Source organism: Jaculus jaculus, chromosome 6, assembly GCF_020740685.1.
Source record: "Jaculus jaculus isolate mJacJac1 chromosome 6, mJacJac1.mat.Y.cur, whole genome shotgun sequence".
NCBI lineage: Eukaryota > Metazoa > Chordata > Mammalia > Rodentia > Dipodidae > Jaculus > Jaculus jaculus.
In genome coordinates, this window is record NC_059107.1 from 14110295 (window position 1) to 14128880 (window position 18586).

General features: G+C 50.5%; 1 protein-coding gene across 1 annotated transcript; it reads left to right on the top strand.

Moving 5' to 3' along the window:
* The first annotated feature begins 1191 nt into the window (after window positions 1-1191).
* On the top strand, window positions 1192-17963 carry Lsm11 (LSM11, U7 small nuclear RNA associated). Its single transcript, XM_004657477.2, has 4 exons — window positions 1192-1636; window positions 8597-8736; window positions 11136-11219; window positions 12321-17963. The coding sequence occupies exons 1-4, from the start codon at window positions 1192-1194 to the stop codon at window positions 12729-12731; spliced, it is 1080 nt and encodes a 359-aa protein (XP_004657534.2). The 3' UTR covers window positions 12732-17963.
* Window positions 17964-18586: the final 623 nt, after the last annotated feature.

Genomic DNA, 18586 nt, shown 5'->3' on the forward strand with positions numbered 1-18586 from the left:
AGGTTATAGCAGCTTCTCAGGACACCACTGGCAAGCATTTGTGCTTTGGGAGTTCTGAGGTGCTATAAAGCCTGTCACTTGCTTTTCTTTCAAAAGTAAAATGGTGAGCATTCATCTGCAGGCTGGAGGTTTTGCTTAGGCAGGGGACTAAACAAAGCCATAAACCAATACCTTAAAGCCATTTGCTTGGTTTTTATTTCACTCTTGTTGTGTGTGTTTATTCCAGCATGGATTTCATAGATGCCTATACAGTACCGTCTTCCTCTTGCAGATAACTCTAGTACTCTTTTGGGTTCATTTCCAAACTTAAGGACACTAAAATGTACCAAAGCAGCCTGTGTGGGTGAGTGGTGGCAGCAACGTCATTTGTATGGCGTGCATGTGACGGGAGTTACCTCAGTTCTACTGGGTCAGGAGTTAATATATCTAAAAAGGACTGCCTTTAAGGGAGTTTTGCTGAACTGAAGCTACAAAGTGAGCTGGAGAGTTGGCTTACTGGTTAAGGTGCTTTCCTGCAAAACCAAAGGACCCAGGTTCAATTCCCCAGGACCCACGTAAGCCAGATGCACAAAGTGGTGCATGCATCTGGAGTTCATTTGCAGTGACTATATGCCCCGGTGTGTTTTCTCTCTCTTCCCTTTTCCCTTCTCAAGTAAAAATAAATTATGGTTAAAGAAAAAAATACAGCTACAAAGTAACACGGTATGGATCAGGTCTTGTATATCTTGTTTGGGGCCGGCTGAATCAGTGATAAAATAGAAACTCCCTTGAAAGCACGGGTCCTCCGTGCCTAGTGCAAAAGCGTTTTGTGTGTAGGTAAAGGGAACTGAGGGTTTGCGCCATGGGGGTTTAGCTGATCTCATGCTGCACCCTCCAGGAGGAGACTGTGGGATCAACAGACGCCCGGTGGGTGAGCATTGACAGATAAGGCCGGGTAGCAGAGTGGGCCCCGCCCCCTCCAGGCCCGCCCCGCCCCCTCCAGGCCCGCCCCGCCCCCTCCAGGCCCGCCCCGCCCCCTCCAGGCCCGCCCCGCCCCCTCCAGGCCCGCGGGCGTGCCGAGCGGAGCGCTGCTGCCCCCTGGCGTCCGCGCCCGCGCGCGGCGCCGCCTCCCTCCGCGGCTGCGCAGTGCCGCCCCGTGGCGGCGCTCGGGCTCCTTCCTCCCGTGGGCCTCGGCTTGCGGGCCTTTCAAACATGGAGGAGCGCGAGCGGGGGGCGAGGCCGGCTCGCGCCGGGAGCCCCGCGAGCCCGCCCAGCCCGCGGCTCGATGTCAGCTCGGACAGCTTCGACCCGCTGCTGGCCCTGTACGCGCCGCGCCTGCCCCCGATCCCGTACCCCAACGCGCCGTGCTTCAACAACGTGGCGGAGTACGAGAGCTTCCTGCGGAGCGGGAGCCGGGGCGGCGGGCGCGGCCGGGCGCGGGGCGCGGCGGGCGGCTCCGGGGACGCGGGAGCCGCCGCGGGAGCCTCGGGCGGCCGGTCGCGGCGCCGCGCGGCCCCGGACCCCGAGCGCATCCAGCGCCTGCGCCGCCTCATGGTGGTGAAGGAGGCCGACGGCGCCGAGCAGGAGGCCGGGGCGCGCCGCCAGGGCCCGGGGCGCGCCAGGAAGGCCCCGCGCAACGTGCTCACGAGGATGCCCTGTGAGTGAGTCCCCGGGCATGGCACGGGCGACACGCGTGGGCTCGTCCCGGGGACGCCCGGGGTGGTGGTCTGCAGAGACGTCCACCCGAGGGACCGGCAGTTGGTCTGGCTCTGAGCCCCGTGGGGAGGGAAGGTCTGCACGGGTCACTGCGGGGAGGACTGATCTAGAGCCAGGCTGGGGCTTGGGGACAGTTTAGGAGACACGGCTCTGCAGAGGTAGGTGATGGGGGACCTTAGGCTGGAGAGGGCACTCGGGAGTTGTAGGGGGAGAGTACGGGCTGTTAGGGGGAAGGAGGCTGGTAAAGTGGGATTTGAACCCCATGAGTTGGAGAGTGGTAACACGGGAGACATCTCACTGTCCCCTGCGCGCACACACGCACACGAGGTGACCCTCGGGCTGCGGTGCCCGGGGTAGACTGGCTGCTGGGGCTTGACACCCTCAGGTTCCCATTGCTCATTCAACCCGTGTTAGGATGCCGCAGGCACGGAAGCGCAGGTGCCGTTTCACAGCCGGTGGTGGGAGCAGGACTGTCTTAGTTCATGCACCAGACGCCCCGGCTTTTTCAAGTTCTGAAGGTGTCAGTGGCACTGGGGGATTTCTGGGAGCTTCCTAGTAGATCCTTAGAGTTGAAGCTGTAGGCTTCTGTGTACAAGGTAGGTCGGGTACACATGGCATCAACAGCCTGGGGTTGTATCTTTTGTCGTCTTGGCAAACAGTTTTGACGTCTGTCCTGTGAACACAATGACCTACTTAGTCATTCAAGGGCTCTGTTTCCCGATTATTAAATTATTACACAGTTAAATGAGTTCTGTGTGAATGGAGGAGTGGACTAAGCAAGAGGTTGTTTTGAAGCTGGGCGTGGTGGTGCACGCCTTTAATCCCAGCACTGGGGAGGCAAGGTAGGAAGATTGTCAGCCAAGAGTTCGATGCCACCCTGAGACTAGATAGTGAATTCCAGGTCAGTCTGCCCTAGAGCAAGAACCTGCCTCGAAAAACGAACAAACAAAAAAGAAAAAAAATAAAAATAAAAAGGAGCCGGGTGTGGTGGCGCACACCTTTAATCCCAGCACTTGGGAGGCAGAGGTAGGAGGATCAACCGTGAGTTCGAGGCCACACTGAGACTACATAGTGAATCCCAGGTCAGAACAAGACCCTACCTCGAAAAGCCAAAAAAAAAAAAAAAAGAAAAAAAAAAGGTTGCTTTCTGTGGTTCCTGGAAGTGTGTTAGAGAAACGAACATCCTGGAAAGCTGGTTTGTGGGTGTCTTGTTGGAGGATTTCCGGTGCCAGCATCCCTGCGGTCCCCAGCCTGCTTGCACAGCAGTAGCAGAAAGGCAGAAGTGTCTGTGCCCCTTATTTCAGTCTGGGCACCTTATTTCACCTGTGTTTTGCCACTGTTGGGCTATTAATAATATGCATTCCAAGTCTCAGATTGTAACATTTATCCCCATGTTTTCAGGTACTGCCTTACTACCACACTTTCCAAGAGAAATACGTAAGTGTGGTGAGGGCTTTACCTTGGAGCACTTTGTTACGATGGTGTGAAGACCAGCTTTGTGCTTCTCATGGTTAAATATGTTGCTGGAATCAGATCTCAAAATCTACCCTCTATAGGCACTGGAACATTTAATCAGAGGTCTGGAAACAATTGGGAATACCATGAAAGTTGGGTTGATATCACAAAGAGATAATGACCTTCAGAAAGCAAGGAAATGACAAAAGCATGAGTGAGGAGACGGGCGTGGTGGCGCACACCTTTAATCCCAGCACTCGGGAGGCAGAGGTAGGAGGATCGCCGTGAGTTCAAGGCCACTCTGAGACTCCATAGTGAATTCCAGGTCAGTGTGGACTAGAGTGAGACTCTACCTCAAACCTCTCCCACCCCCCCCAAAAAAAATCCATGGGTGAGGATTATATTTATTAAGGAAAAAGTTTTGCAAAAGGTAAGCTTTAGGTCTTGAAATTAGAGAAGGGTATGAGTAAGATGTTTAAAAAGTATTTAGGGCTGGAAAGATGGCTTAAAGGTTAAGGTGTTTGCCTGCAGAGCCTAAGGACCCGGGTTCGATTCCCCAGAACCCTCATAAGCCAGATGTACAAGGTGACATATGCATCTGGAGTTCATTTGCAGTGGCTAGAGGCTTTGGCATGCCCATTCTCTTTCTCTTTCTCTCAAATAAATAAAATATATTTAAGATATTTAGATATATAAGCAGAGAAAGAATGAGAGAGAGAATGGAGGTGGGGATGGGCACACCAGGGCCTCCTGCTGCTGCAAACAGACTTCAAATACATGCACCACTTTGTGCACCTGCTCTTAGGTGGGTACTGGGGAATCAAACCTGGGCTGTCAGGTTTTGCATGCGAACACCTTTAACCATATAAGCCATCTCCTGGGCCCTAAAGTGATTTAAAAATATATTTTTTAAATGTATTTGAGATTTCAACCAAATAGTGTCACTGTTATTGCAGGTTGTGGTGATGTTCATTAGTATTGTTAGATTGATGTATTTAGAAATCAGAATGTATGTAACGTGAACTTCTGCTCATGGGCCTCGGTTTCCTTGTCTACAAATGGGAAGTGAGATGGTGGTGAAACATCAGGGGGAGCCAGCCTCTCCTGGGGCATCTGGCTGGGGATTAACCATGTTAGATGAAGCTCCCTAAAGAAGGATGTGAGGTTCATGCTGGGTTCGTGCTATAAGCGCTTCTCTCTGTCCCTTTGAAGTGACTGAAGCAGTTCAACAGCTTGATGGGCAGCTGTCACACTCTTCCCAGAGCCCTGCCCTAGCAGAAACTGCCCAGGAGACAAAGGGATCAGGGGCCCAGCTCAGGCAGGGAAGGCGGCCAGGAGGGAAGCTTCTGTGGTCACCTGTGTGGTCACTGAGCCCAGTGGGGCTGTGAAGGATTTTGTCACCGTGGCAGTGGAAACCATGGAGCTGCCATTCATGCTTGCTTTGACTTCATGACTAGGGAATTGTTTTCCTGACAGCCTTGCCTACTTTACACGCCTCATGTGTGCTCAGGGACGCATTGTGTGAGCCCCTTGTGGGCCGTGGTTTCCCCAGGGAGACTTCCATCTGATTCCCTCTCAGAAATCGCTGTTGCTGCCATGGCCATTCCAAAAGCCATCTCCCGTGGAGGCCTTCAACCTAGAGGGAGTGCTTCAGCCAGGGACGCCTCCAGTCACCCTGCCAAGGCTCCCAGAGGTGCTGCATCAGCCCCACAGCTTCACACGGCCCTGCCCACCTTGCAGATGGCTTCAGATGAGGAGAGGGTCACCCGTCTGGCCAGGACAGCCAGGTCCAGCAGTCCAGAGGCTGCGCACTTGCGAGCCTGGCCACACAAGCCCGCCCACGCGCCTGAGCTGCAGCGCCAGGCCCCAGGCAAGCCTCATGCGCATGGTCACGCCGACTGCTCCGGGTCTGAATCGGGGGTGGGGGGGGGGGCCGTAACAGGAAGAGCGGACAGCTGGGGCTCTCAGCTCTCGGTGCAGCCAACAGCAGCCAGAAGAGACCGAAGCACTCCACAGAGCGACAGGGGAGAGAGAATGCAGAGAGCGAGGGTTAGGAAGTGCTGAGAAAGCAGGAGAGAGCCTAGCGCAGGGAAGGCGACGGGCTGCCGAGAGCCCCGACTGTGGGAGAGTCGTGAGCCCCGGCCATCGGAAGGGCGCTGGCAGACCACCGAGCCAGAGCCCTGCTGTGAGAAGCCGTCACGAGGTGCAAGTTGCTGGTGCCCACCCGGAGCTGCCTGTCTCGTCCAAGTGCAGCACCTCAGCCTGGTGGTAATGTGGCACCTGGGGGTTAGGCTTGGGCAGATGGCATGAAGTCATATGTGTCAGGTGAAAGTCCCCAGAGGCCTGGCTCCCGCACCGGGACCAGAGATTGGTGTCTGTTGATGATATTGGTGAGGGGAACCCGAGGCCTGCAGTAAACCATCTCATAAGGCTCTGGAAAGAGAAAGTTGGAAAAGGTGTCAGTTCTTAAGACTCTGCGGTCTGAACTTGGTGATAGCCATGAACAGACGGATGAAGACGTGAGCTAGAAGTGACCTGCATTTGGAAAGACGTCAGCCCAAGAGCTCGTAACAGAGAAAGGAATTTAGAAGAATAAGTCTCTTCAAAATAAGGCATGTACTTTTTGGGTCACATTAAATTTTAGAAGCCTGGCCCCTTTCCATTTGAAGTCTGTCACAGGGATGGCTGGAAAGCGAATGTGTATTCTGATTTCGAATGAGGAGCTTATAAGTAGCGTAGGTGTTAGAACATAAGGAAGGAGACGCTTTGTGGAATTTCGCCTTGTTAGATCCATGAAAGAAACTGAAAAGAAGATGGGCTCAGTGGCCCAGTGCCTGCCGTACGAGCATGAGGACCGGCACCCACATTCCCCAGGACGTGGTGGCAGGGGCCTGGAATCCCAGCCCTCCTAGGGTGAGATGGGAGGTGAAGACAAGTAGCCCAGCAAACGCAGTGGGGTGCCAGAGACCCCGTCTCAGACCAGGTGGAGGTGAGGACAGACACCCAAGGTTGTCCTCTGACCTCCACATCACAGCTGACTTGTATATGCCCATGCACGCACACACCCTTCTCCATCAAAGATCCAAAGGACTTCAAGCCATTGCTAACAGAATGGTTAGATCAATATTCTCTAGTTCGCCTTTTTTTTTTTTTTTTTTCTTAAATAGTCTCATGTAGCTGGCCTGGAACTCACTTTATAACTGAGGATGACCTTGAATTTGACCTTTCTGATCCTCCTGTCTCTACCTCCCAAGTACTGGGATTGTGCAGTTCTGGGATTGGATGTGGCTTCATGCCAGGCAAGTCCTTTATTAACTGAGCTCCATCCTTATCCCCCAACACCGCTCTTTCTGTCACTTTGCTTCCAACTGTACTTTACTGCCAAATTTCCAATCTGACACCAGCTCCCACTTTTCGTCTGCTAAGCCATGCTTCCCAGGGTATTTTCTGTCATTTCTATGCCAGCTCATGAATGAGGGATAAGGTGGTTGAGAGGAGCCAACTTAGTTATCCGAGTTGGAATCCAGGATGGTATTTTCTTTTACACTCTCAGCAACAAAAGTGCTGTTTTTCTACTTGTTTACTATTCATCACAGATACTCCAAAGAATTTTGGCTTGCAAACTGGGGAGAAAAAAAAAAACCTGATAACTCTGTGGGTGTGGGATGAGGGTTCTTTTGGAAGTTTTATATATGTATATATACCAGAGCAACATATTGTGAGAGCTAAGTTAACGTGAAATAAGAAGAAAAAGCCCCCCAAACCCATCTCTGCTCTGCTGTGTCTAAGAAAATGCTCCTGCAAGATAAAAATATCCATGTAGAATCCATTATTCTCCCCTTGAATCATCATATGCTCTTTTTTTTTTTTTTCCCCTTTTTTGGTTTCCCGAGGTAGGGTCTCACTCTGGTCCAGGCTGACCTGGAATTAGCTATGTAGTCTCAGGGTGGCCCCGAACTCTCCGCTATCCTCCTACCTCTGCCTCCCGAGTGCTGGGATTAAAGGCGTGCGCCACCACGCCCGGCATCATACGTTCTTTTCATCTGGTATTTACTGGGAATCTCAGTTGCTCGGCAGGTGCCCCTTCACCCTCAAAGGTTGGGGCTCAGCTAGTCCCCTGCTGCTCTCCGCGTGCTGGTGATGGATGTGGAAGCGCCTGCGCCTGAGAGCTCAGAGTGGAGGACATTGCTGGGCTGGGAGGTGGCTCAGTGGATAAAGTATTCGTTGTACAAGTGTGAGGACCTGAGTTCACATCCCCAGAGTCCCTGCAGCATGACTATCTGTCATCCCAGCATGCCTACGGGTAGAGGGGAGAAGACACCGTTACCCCAAAATCTCACAGGTCAGCACCTGAGTTTGACCTCTGACCTCCGTCTGCACATCGTGGCACTTGTGCACACCCACATACTAGAAAAAGCCATTCTTGGGCTAGAGAGACGGCTTAGTGGTCAAGGTGCTTGACTGCAAAACCTAAGGACCCAGGTTCAATTCCCCGGTACCCATGTAAAGCCAGATGCACAAAGTGGTGCATGCATCTGGAGTTTGTTTGCAGTGGCTGGAGACCTTGGTGTGTCCATTCTCTCTCTCTGTTTATGCTTCTCTCTACAGTAAATAAATAATTTTTAAAAGTCCTTCTCCTTGAGAAAAGGGTATGTTCTTAAAAGGCAGGCGTGTTAATTTCCCTTCAATATGAACAAGGCTTTTGGTTCTTGGGAAAGTTTTAAGCTTTGTATGTGGTTCACAGGAATTAGGCTGAAAAACACAGAATTAAGGGGACTGTAGCTGCTGGTTTGTAGATTTGTTTGTTTCTTTTTGGTCCCAGAAATACTTTATTTTAAAAAAATTAAAAAACTTAGCTGGGCATGGTGGCGCACGCCTTTAATCCCAGCACTTGGGAGGCAGAGGTAGGAGGATCACCGTGAGTTCAAGGCTACCCTGGGACTACAGAGTAAATTCCAGGTCAGCCTGGACTAGAGCAAGACCCTACCTCAAAAAAATAAAATAAAATAAAACTTATTTAATTATAAGCAGAGGGAGAATGGGAGCACCGGAGCCTCCTGCAACTGCAAATGAAGTCCCAATGCATACACAGCTGTGCGTCTGGCTTCACCGGGGAATCAAATTCCTGGCAGTTAGGCTTTGCAAACAAGTGCCTTTAACCATTGAGCAATTTCTCCAGCCCCCCCTAGAAATATCTTAAATGATGATACATGTTGGATTCTGGCGTAATTAAGGAAAGGCTGTGTCAGCTATGAGCTATGTTCTGGCATCCACATGCCTGGCCGACCCTCTGTGGGGACCCGGCCTCAGTGCCCACCACACTGGCTTTGCTGCTTGCTCCTGGGGCTCTTATGTGCTTGTTGGCTTGGCTTTGCTGGTCTTTTGGGTGGTCTTGGCTGTTCATGTGGGAGCTCACGCTGTGTTGACCGTCCTCCTCTCGTTTCAGTGCACGAAGGCAGCCCTCTGGGTGAACTCCACCGCTGCATCCGGGAGGGGGTGAAGGTCAACGTGCACATCCGCACTTTCAAAGGCCTCCGCGGCGTGTGCACAGGCTTCCTCGTTGCGTTTGACAAGTTCTGGAATATGGTAATGAGCTTCTTTAAAAAAAATTATTGATTCATTTGAGAGAGAAAGAATGGGGATGCCAGGACCTGTCACCACTGCAAACAAACTCCAGACACATGTGCCACCTTGTGCATCTGGCTTTATGTGGGTACCGGGGAATTGAACTTGAGTCCTTGGGCTTTGCAGGCAATTGTCTTAACCACTGAGCCGCCTCTCCAGCTGGATAATTAACTTTTCTTAAGAGGGCTGGAAACCCTGCTCAAAATGTGAAAGCTCCTGTAATGTGTGAGCAGAACCTTCAGAATAAGGTGTCAGAACTGAAATCTTTTTATACTTTCAGACAATAACAAGAAAAAAATTAACCTTTCTTGCTTCCTTTCCCTACAATAGTGGTTCTCAACCAAGGCAGCTCTGCTCTCTCCCCACAAAGACATTTGGCAGTGTCTAGGAGCTATATTCTTTTTAATTTATTTGCAAGCAGAGAGAGAGAGAGAGAGAGAAATAGGGAGAATGGGTGCACCGGGGCCTCTAGCCACTGTAAACAAACTCCACATGCATGCACCACTTTTACATCTAACTTTACATGGGTACTAGGGATTTTAAAAAATTTATTTTATTTATTTGACAGAGAAAGAGGGAGAGAGAGAGAATGGGTGTACTAGGGCCGCCAGCCACTGCAAAGGAACTCTAGACGCGTGCGCCCCCTTGTGCATCTGGCTAACGTGGGTCCTGGGGAATTGAACCTGGGTCCTTTGGCTTTGCAGGCAAACGCCTTAATGGTTAAGCCATCCCTCCAGCCCCTTCCCCTTCTCTTTTTTTCAGGTAGGCTTTCACTCTAGTCCAGGGTGACCTGGAATTTACTATGTAGTCTCAAGGTGGCCTTAAACTCATGGCCTCCTACGTCTGCCTCCTGAGTGCTGGGATTAAAGGCATGGGCCACCACACCTGGAATTTTCTTTTTTTTTTTTGAGTTAGGGTCTCACACTAGCCCAGGCTGACCTGGAATTCCCTATGTAGTCTCAGGGTAGCCACCTACCTCAGCCTCCCCAGTGCTTGGAATAGAGGTGTGAACTACCATGCGTGGCTTATTATTTTTTTGTTGTCATAGCTGTGAGGTGCTGCTGCTACCCAGTGGGTCAAGGTCAGGGATGCTGCTAAGCACCCTACAATATAGAACACCCCCACCAAATAATCGGCCTGTCCTAAAGTCGTTAGTGCCAGGGTTGGAGAGCTAGCCCTGGAGAATAATTATTTCATCTATTTAGTAATTTTAGATGTGTTGCCTGCCAGTGTTCTTTTATTCATTTGAAAATGCTTATTGACTTCCCACCTTAGCAGGGCCCAGTGCTTGGTGCCGAAGTGTCAGAGAGGCATCTCCCTGTCCTGGGCTAGGAAGAGCAGCGGAGGGGGCGGGGCACAGCACAGAAGCGAGGCGCTGGGTCAGTGTTTCCTTCCCTGAGCACCGCGTGGCTTAGCGTTACCGAGGCTCACTGTGCAGACGGTGCTCATGGTACAGCTGTAATGGGACGTAGTCAACAGAGCCGCCGAGGCTCTTCTAGTCTCTTCCATCTCCAGCTGTACTTGCCACGCTCCATCCTGGCAGTGCGTTCTCCTAGCGCTGTTGCTAGCCCTGAGTTCTTGCTGTGTGCCAGACACTGCGCCCAGGGCTTTTTAGAATATTGTGAGGAGGTGTTGAGCCTGAAACTCATTATATAGCCCAAGTTCACCTTGAAGCTTTGGTAATCCTCCTGCCTCAGCCTCCCAAGTGCCAGTGTTGCATCTGTGAGCCACAGTACCTGCCCTGCAGGGAAGCATTGACGAGATTATACTGATTATCAGTGATGGTTCTAATTACTGTCTCCTTAGGTTTGTAGGGTGATTTGCATTTTTTCAGAGTGATCTCCATGCTACAGTCCCATTTGAGTCTGGCCGTTGGCCTGTGTGGTTGATGTTGCTGATGCGCACTGCACTGGGAATTCTGCCTGGCCAGTCGTTCCTGATACCATGAGACAGAAACTGAAGGGTGAAAGCAGTAGTGTATTTCTGCTTCTTGGGGTTCTCAGGGTGTGATCTGTAGTGTCCACCCGCAGAACCATGCAGGGTTTCTGGTCTAAACCAAAGTGTCCTGGGTTTCGTCCTAGATCTGCTGAAGAAGCATCTCTAAGAATAGCCTTGGGTTTGCATTTTAATCCGCTTCTGGTTTGTGCACATGGAAGCGTCAGGACTCACAGTGGCATGGAGGGGGCCAAGGTAGTAGCTGGGAACAGCCAGGCCGAGTGCCAGCTGTGACCATTTTCCATGCCCAAGAGCTGGGATTCCTGTTCAGTTCTGCTACTCGTAGATATTTTTCCTTTTGCTCCTAAACAAGGAATGAAATTGCTCTGTTTCCCTCTCCTCTCCTCTCCGGGCTGATCCTCTAGGCACTCACAGATGTGGACGAGACCTACCGGAAACCTGTCCTAGGCAGAGCGTACGAGCGAGATTCCTCGTTGACTCTTACCAGGGTAGGTAGTTTCCCCTGACCTCGCTCCTGGGGACCCATCCTGCTTTCTGGCTTAGCAGTGAAGACCACTGAGCCCGGTGCCAGGCTGCTTATGCAAGTCTTTGTTGTCTCTCACATCTTGCTTCCCAAGTACATCTATGAGCGATGTGTTTCCTGGAGGAGGCATTGAAGTCTTCCAACGCTACCCACCAACATAGGGAGATGCCTTTTCTCTTGACAGGTGGCTCAGTTTATCTGAGTTATGGCTAGAAATCAATGTCATAACTAACTTAAAAAAATTTTTTTTTTAAGCTGGGCGTAGTGGTCCACGCCTTGAATCCCAGCACTCAAGAGGCTGAGGTAAGAGGATCACCATGAGTTCAAGGCCACCCTGAGACTACATAGTGAATTCCTGGTCAGCCTGTGCTAGAGTGAGACCCTACCTAGAAAAACAAAACAAAAATGGCTGGAGGGATGGCTTAGTGGTTAAGGCATTCCCCAGGACCTACGTTAGCCAGATGCACAAGGGGGCACACATGTCTGGAGTTCGTTTGCAGTGGCTGGAGGGCCTGGCACACCCATTCTCTCCTCCCCCTTTCTCTGTCAAATAAATAAATTAATTAAAATATTTAAAAAAAAATTTCTGAGGTAGAGTCTCTCTCTGGCCCAGGCTGACCTGGAATTCACTGTGTAGTCTCAGAATGGCCTTGAACTCATGGCAATCCTCTTACCTCTGCCTCCCAAGTGCTGGGATTAAAGGTATGCACCACCACACCTGACTTTTAAAAATATTTTTATTTATTTATTTGGAAGCAGAGAGAAACAGAGACAGAAGGAATGGGCATGACAGGTCCTCAAGCCACTGCAAATGAACTTGAGATGCATGAGCCACTTTGTCTGTCTGGCTTTACATGGATACTGGGTAATTAAACCTGTATCCTTAGGCTTTGCAGGCAACAACCTTAACTGCTGAGCCATCTCGCCAGCCTATAATGAACTTTTTAAAAAAACTGCAAAGCAAGGAGCCCACAGGGCATAATTAAGGATTTTTTTTTAAGGAATGTTAAAAGAAGGAGAGTATGGATATTGAGGAATATAATACTTGTCATGGCTTTGTTTATAGCTGTTTGATCGGCTGAAGCTTCAAGATTCCTCCAAGAAGGAAGCAGATTCTAAGTCTGCAGTTGAAGACTCCACTCTGTCTAGATACTCCCAGACGTCCACGTGGAAGGTGGCTTCAGTGTGGGGACGAGGAGACACTGATCGCGGCTCCCACAAGCGTTCCCGCTCTGTCCCTTCTTCCATGCAGACATCTGCAAGGGAGGAGTCCAGGTCGGAGCTGTCTGGGAGGACAACTCGGACAGAAGGGTCTAGTGTGGGAGGTACCTTGTCCAGGGCCACCACCCTTTCCAGGGGCCAGCCCCGTAAGAAAAAGCGAAAGCCCAAGGTGGATTACCAGCAGGTATTTACTCGACATATAAACCAGATTTTCATTCGAGGCGAGAACGTCCTGCTGGTGCATCTTGCACAGTGACGAGCTCCGCCTCGCTTGGGCTCTGGTGTGTAGAGAGAAAGTGCATGAGTTGCTTCTGTGCCATATACTAGCATCCCATTGAAACTCTTGAGTCGGAATGAGTCCCTCTGGTCGTACAGGTGCGGAGGCCAGAGCAGGCTCAGCCTCTGGAAGATGAGCGCGAGGGAGGACGGGCGAAGGGAGGACGGGCATTTGAGTTCATTCACAGGCAGGAACCATTCGTGGGTGCATCTAGTTGGGTGTCAATGTCTGCTTCTGACTCTCAAGCCAAGGGTCAGTTCTTCCCTTTGTCACGGGTCACAGTGGGAGCAAGATCCACTTCTAGAAACTATATAGGAAGCAGATACTCTCAGTGGATGAGCTCATTTCTTAACCACCAGTGCCCTGAGCGCCGTGAACTTGACTCTTAAGAGTAGTTCTAAGTTGCCTGGCGGCCCCCTCCATGTCTTATAACTGACCTTTGAATTGTGTGCTACACCATCCTCTCTTGATCAAGAAATTAAGCTCATATCAATACAATCTAGAAGAACTATTACTGATGCAGGGGTGACAGCTCCACTTCGGCCCCTCTCCTCCCGTGGGAAGGAACACAGGACCTCAGCGGTCTCCCCTCACCAGAGGTAGCCTCTGTAAGTGGTATGCCAGATGGGACTATGACATGCTTGTGTGGTGGCTTCTGTCCCCTCTGACCTCTGTGGCGCGGTGCTAGTGCATGTGCTGTGGTATTTATTGCCCCTATATGTAGTGTGTGAACCTGTCCTGATGTGACTCCATGTCTGACCTCAGAGTCCTGCGTGAACTCAGTAATGTACATACACCGCATGGCCGAGAGTCCCCCTTCCAGACGGGGCTGGCATGTGTCACGTATCTTTCAGAATGGTCTCACCGTGAAAAAGGGGTGTGCTTTTATTCCCTGTGCCAGGCCAAAGACATGCTTAGAAAGTAGAGTGGGCACATCGTAAAAGACCTTTCATTCACAGCTAGGCTTGAGTAGGTCTGTAGGACTCACAAGTGCGCCTACTGGAACTTTATTTCCATATGCATCTCGATCACCAGTGCCGAGTGGGCTGCATCTTGACACAAACTGTTAGGCAACATTGATTTCTTAATTTTGTTTATATTTGCTTTCTCTTAGATAACTTATGTTCAGAGTGAGAATAAGAAGTTACTAATTAGTTAAAATGGGTGATAAAGAAACTTTTCCCCCCTGCGTGTGTTGTGCAACATGGATAAGCCTTCTGAGAAGCAGGGCGGATAAAGTGGAGGGAGCCGGGCCACCTGATTCTTCTGCTAGCTGGACCACTGCCTCGCCAGCCAAATAAGACTGAGAGGAGTACCCCGCCGTGCCTCAGTTTCCCCATCAGACACCTACCTCACAGGGGCAATGTGGTAGAATTTTTAGAAGACATATTACAGCCTCTAAACATGTCAAAGTGCCATGAGCAATTTTTGCTCACTCCTGTTTCAAAGCTCTGTAAGAATTCTGTGTCTTATGAGCAAGGCAGGTGCTATATAAGACAGGAGTCTTCCTGGGTGCCACGCACTGGTCTTGTAACTGTCACCAGAAGGCAGCGAAAACTCCAGGAGCTAGTTTTCTTACTCCATGCCCTCCTCGGGAGGGACAGTGGCAGTCGTCAGAAGGACACCGTCAGTGCAGGGAGAGGGATGTTGCTGCTTCCCCCACGACCCAGCCCCGCCCTTTTCTGATATTGATCAGAAAGAGTTCCCTTGAACTTTCCAAGGTTATATGATAGTACCAATGGGAGAAGGTGCATTTAAAAATGACATTATCCCCAAAGGGGAATCTGTGGACTTTTTGTTTGTTTTTTTGTTTACTTGTTTTTATTTTTGAACGTATCTTACGTTCTGCAGACAGATCAGATGCGCTCAAGTTGGCGGAGTTTCTAAGTACAAACTCAAGGTGACCGTTATCTTTGGCACCTGCCAGTCGAGATTCTCTCAGTAGTGTGTCCCAGATCTCAGTTCTCAAGTCTAAATGAACAGGTATCCATGCCCAGATCTCTACTGGCGTCACCTTGGTGGCTAGCCTCTCCTATCTGCCCTGTTAGTCCTCAGTCAGACCCTGTAGCAGATATTCCCTATGTTCCCAATAATGTAGAAATGTGCAATCAAAGGGAGTGTGATGAATTCTATTCATTCTAATGCTGGGTTAAATCTACCTGGTTGGTTTTGTACACACGCCTGTTTTTGTGTTTATGTACAGCTCTCGCAAGTCCAATTGAGAATCGATTTACAATTTTCTCCCCAACACGACCACTCTGGCCGTGAAAATTCTCTTTAAACTGTGTGCTCTCTCGTGGGCTCTGTTATTTGCCCTCCATGTATTGGTTTAGTTTGGACAGTGATTTGGAATGAATACCTTAGTAAATGTGCTACTTTGTGCAAAGCATGGTAATTATTTTTAGAGAAGTCAGTTTATAAAAGTTACTGCCTTTTCTGTATTATTAGATAAATTTTTCAAAAAATAAAGAAAAAATAGGTCCTAGTCATGCATTGCTGCTCAAAAACTGTTAGCAGAAAGGCCATGACAGTAAGTTGCTATGGTGGCTGGTGAGGGAGACTCAATGGTAGAACACGGGCCCGGCATGCATGAAGCCCTGGTCCAGTCTCCAACCCCAGTCAGTGAGGGAATGAGACAACACATGAACAGTTGCCATGGCAATAACAGGTTTTTCCTAGGAGAAATGACATAGAACACTAGAAGTACCGCCCCTCCTTCACCTTAACACGGCTGGAGTGCAGCAAAATTGTTCTGTGGTCAGGGTTCTGGCTCGACCAGTTTGTTAAGAATAGTACTTATTTTGAACAGCCAGCTTTGATTGCTTAAAATAATCTCTAGACACGTGAACACCGTTCACAGAAATACCTGTATACTTGGCGAGGTCTTCTCAGGGGTGCCGGGCTTTGTTCCATAATGTAGGTCACAGTCCTGCCGGCTCTTGGCTCTGTCTCAGATAGCAATGACGCAGAGGCAGGAGGCAAGAGCCGGAACAAGGCTTCCCGGGCCCGCTCCAGCATCAGGAAGACAGCGCACCGACCCCTGCGCTGCTGTCTTAGGGACTCAAGGAACAAAACACAGGCGAGGGCAGTGGCAGTCGCCACCCCGACACAGTGTCAGTTGTGTCCACTGTCCCGGGGTCTCTGCACAGATCTCGTCAGCTCTTTGCTGCCAGCACTGGGGTGTGACCCAGCGGCATGCTGGCCTGGCCTGTGCTCCAAGGTGTTGCAGCCGGTCACGGCCGTCACCCAGGAAGGTCAGCAGAGGTCAAGTTCAGACGCGCTGTGCATGAAGGTTCAAGGAAAGCGTGCGAGGGGCAACGCAACTGCTTCTGAACTTGACACTGGAATCTTTGTTTCCCGAAGTGGTCTGAGTTGCTGGGGAATCTTGGTGTGGAAGACAGGGCTCTTCCTGCCCCGCCCCGGGCCAGGTGACTAGGGATGGAAGGTGTATCTCTCCCCAGAACACTTTCCCATGTCCTTTGTCCTCAGCGGTGGCCCCGCGGCGTGTCCCCAGCCCAGCTGCACGTGGCTGGGTTAGTCTCTGCGAAGGCCTCGCTTCAGAGCTGCGCAGGCGCTCCCGACAAGGCTGCGGACCTGCGGGTCCCCTTGCTGTCTGCGCACGCTGCACGTCAACATTAACGTGCAGTCCTTCTAGATCTTTGCTGTGAGCGCTGGCAGGTCAGGAGCAGCCCCGACTATCTTCCTTGTGCTGAAAGATTCCACTGGTAGAGATGGTCCAGTCCCGAGCAGCTCGCGGCCCTTAAGCCTCGTGAGCCTCGCAGAGGTCTGCATGTCCACTTCTGCCCCCGAGGAAAAGAGACGCGGCCTGACCACGCAAAGCGGGTGTTCGTATCGCCGCCAGCCCTGATCCCGCAGCGGCCCACCCAGGCACCAACACAAGGGACAATTGGTTCTATGAATTGCTTCATTAAATTTTCTCTAAATTTTGCTCTTTTGGGGAAAAAAAAATACAATTCTTAAAAGACAGCTGGCTGTCACTGGTGCTGCCCTCAGAGCTTTCCGTTTTCTGTACTTTCCGTGAATGAAGCGGCTGCTGTGGGAAGCCGGGCTCACCTGAGTGTCGTGAGATGAGTGCGGGAGTTTGGCAGCTGTGTGGCGTTTGCATTTCGCACCGGGTCTCGAATGCAACCAGCTCTTTTCAGTAACAATTGCCTACCTGCCTGCATTCTTCTCCCAGAAGGCTTGTTTTAGTGGTTGAAAGCCAAAACCTCTAATCTGAGCCTGCGTGGCCAAGGTGGGCAGTCTCATTACTGTCTGACAAGTTGAAGTGATGGATGGATGATGAGCCTTTGGGGGGCCTGGCACACCTTTCTGGGTTCTGGGGAGTCAATCTCCTTTACTCTGTCTTCTGAGTACCTTTTCAAATGTCTGTAGATTCTCTTGTACCCTCCTAATGAAAACGAATGCTGTCTGTCAAGAAATGGCGTGGGACAGTTGGAAGATCTAGGGAAAGAATAGTAAGTACACGCGAGACCTTCAGCTGGTCTTTTATGTATTCAGAATAAAAAGTAGTTTGATAAGAGTTAGTGTTCCTTTAAAAACTCCCTTTGAGAACTTGGGAACTGTCCCTTAGGAGAGCTGTAAAAGTGATTCCCAACACGTTGCAGTTTCTTTAGATTTCTAGTCTTTTGGTGTATGTGTCTCATGTTGTGTTTCTGGAGCTGTGAGAAAACCGTCTGGAAGATTTGAGGATCTTCCTCACGCAGTGATTATCTGGCTGCATTCTGTCGAGCTGGGCTCCAGAGCAGCTGTTCACTTCTTTTTCTGTCGTCCTGATAGGAAGTGGTCTGCCAGCTGGGTAAAGTGGATTATGCTTATAATCCAGCTCTTAGGAGGCTGAGGCAGGAGGATTTCTGTGAGTTCCAACCTGGGATACAGAGTTTAGATCCTTCCTCAAAAGTAATAATGATAATTTGTTTATTCCATAATGACACCTAAAGACTTCAGCCTTCTATTAGGCAACCATGGGGATGGGATCCCCATCTGCACAGCGACTTGTCTTTCAGTAGTGGGGAACTCTGTGTGTGTAACTGAGTGTTCATATAGCAACTGCTGAGAGAACCCCATTGTTTAGTTGACCCACACCCTTCCTGTTTAGGAAGGCTGCTGCTAGTAACACCCGTTTACACTGTTCTGCTTATGTATGTGTCTGGAGGTCTGGAACCTGGAATAAATATGACTGTATTGGTATATTGCTACTTTGTCTCTGCTGATTTGGGGGGGGGGGCTGTTGGGAGGAGTCAGGGGAGTCCATTGCCAAGAGAAGTCACACATAGAAAGTTAAATGTTTCATTCTGGTTGTAGTCTCCCTGTTGTGACCTTGTGCCTTTTCAGGCCAAGGTACACATCTGGATCTCCATCCATGAGGTCACCTTTCTGCCCAAGTGTGTTTGACGTTTGTGCTCAGGCAAGGAACTTGGCCCATGCTCTGAGTTCTCTCTCCCAAGCCCCAAGCAGTGGTACCTGTCCTGATGTCCCCCTCCTCTGCCCGATGCGCACCAACATCAGCCCTCCTCGTCACCATCGGCTGAAATCACCGCTGATTCTGCCCCTTTATCCACACATGCCTCTAGACGCCCATGAACTTGCCACCGCCTCCTCTGTGCTGTGTGCAGAACGCCGAGCTGCCCAGGGTGTCCTGCCAGGACAGGCAGAAAAAAGTCACATTGGTCCAGGCATGGCACATGCCTGCGATGCCAGCACTTGAGTTGGCACACAACTACCTGGCTAGATTCTGTCTCAAAACCAAGTGCTGGAGATGTATGTAGCTCAGAGGAAGAGCACTTGTCCAGCATGTACAAAGCCCTGGGTTC

Bases quoted from the DNA above. Each gene is read 5' to 3' on its own strand.
- Lsm11 (XM_004657477.2), top strand. From the start codon at position 1,192: ATGGAGGAGCGCGAGCGGGGGGCGAGGCCGGCTCGCGCCGGGAGCCCC. The intron at 8,737-11,135 runs GTAATGAGCTTC...CTGATCCTCTAG, and splicing joins TTGACAAGTTCTGGAATATG to GCACTCACAGATGTGGACGA. The intron at 11,220-12,320 runs GTAGGTAGTTTC...CTTTGTTTATAG, and splicing joins CCTCGTTGACTCTTACCAGG to CTGTTTGATCGGCTGAAGCT.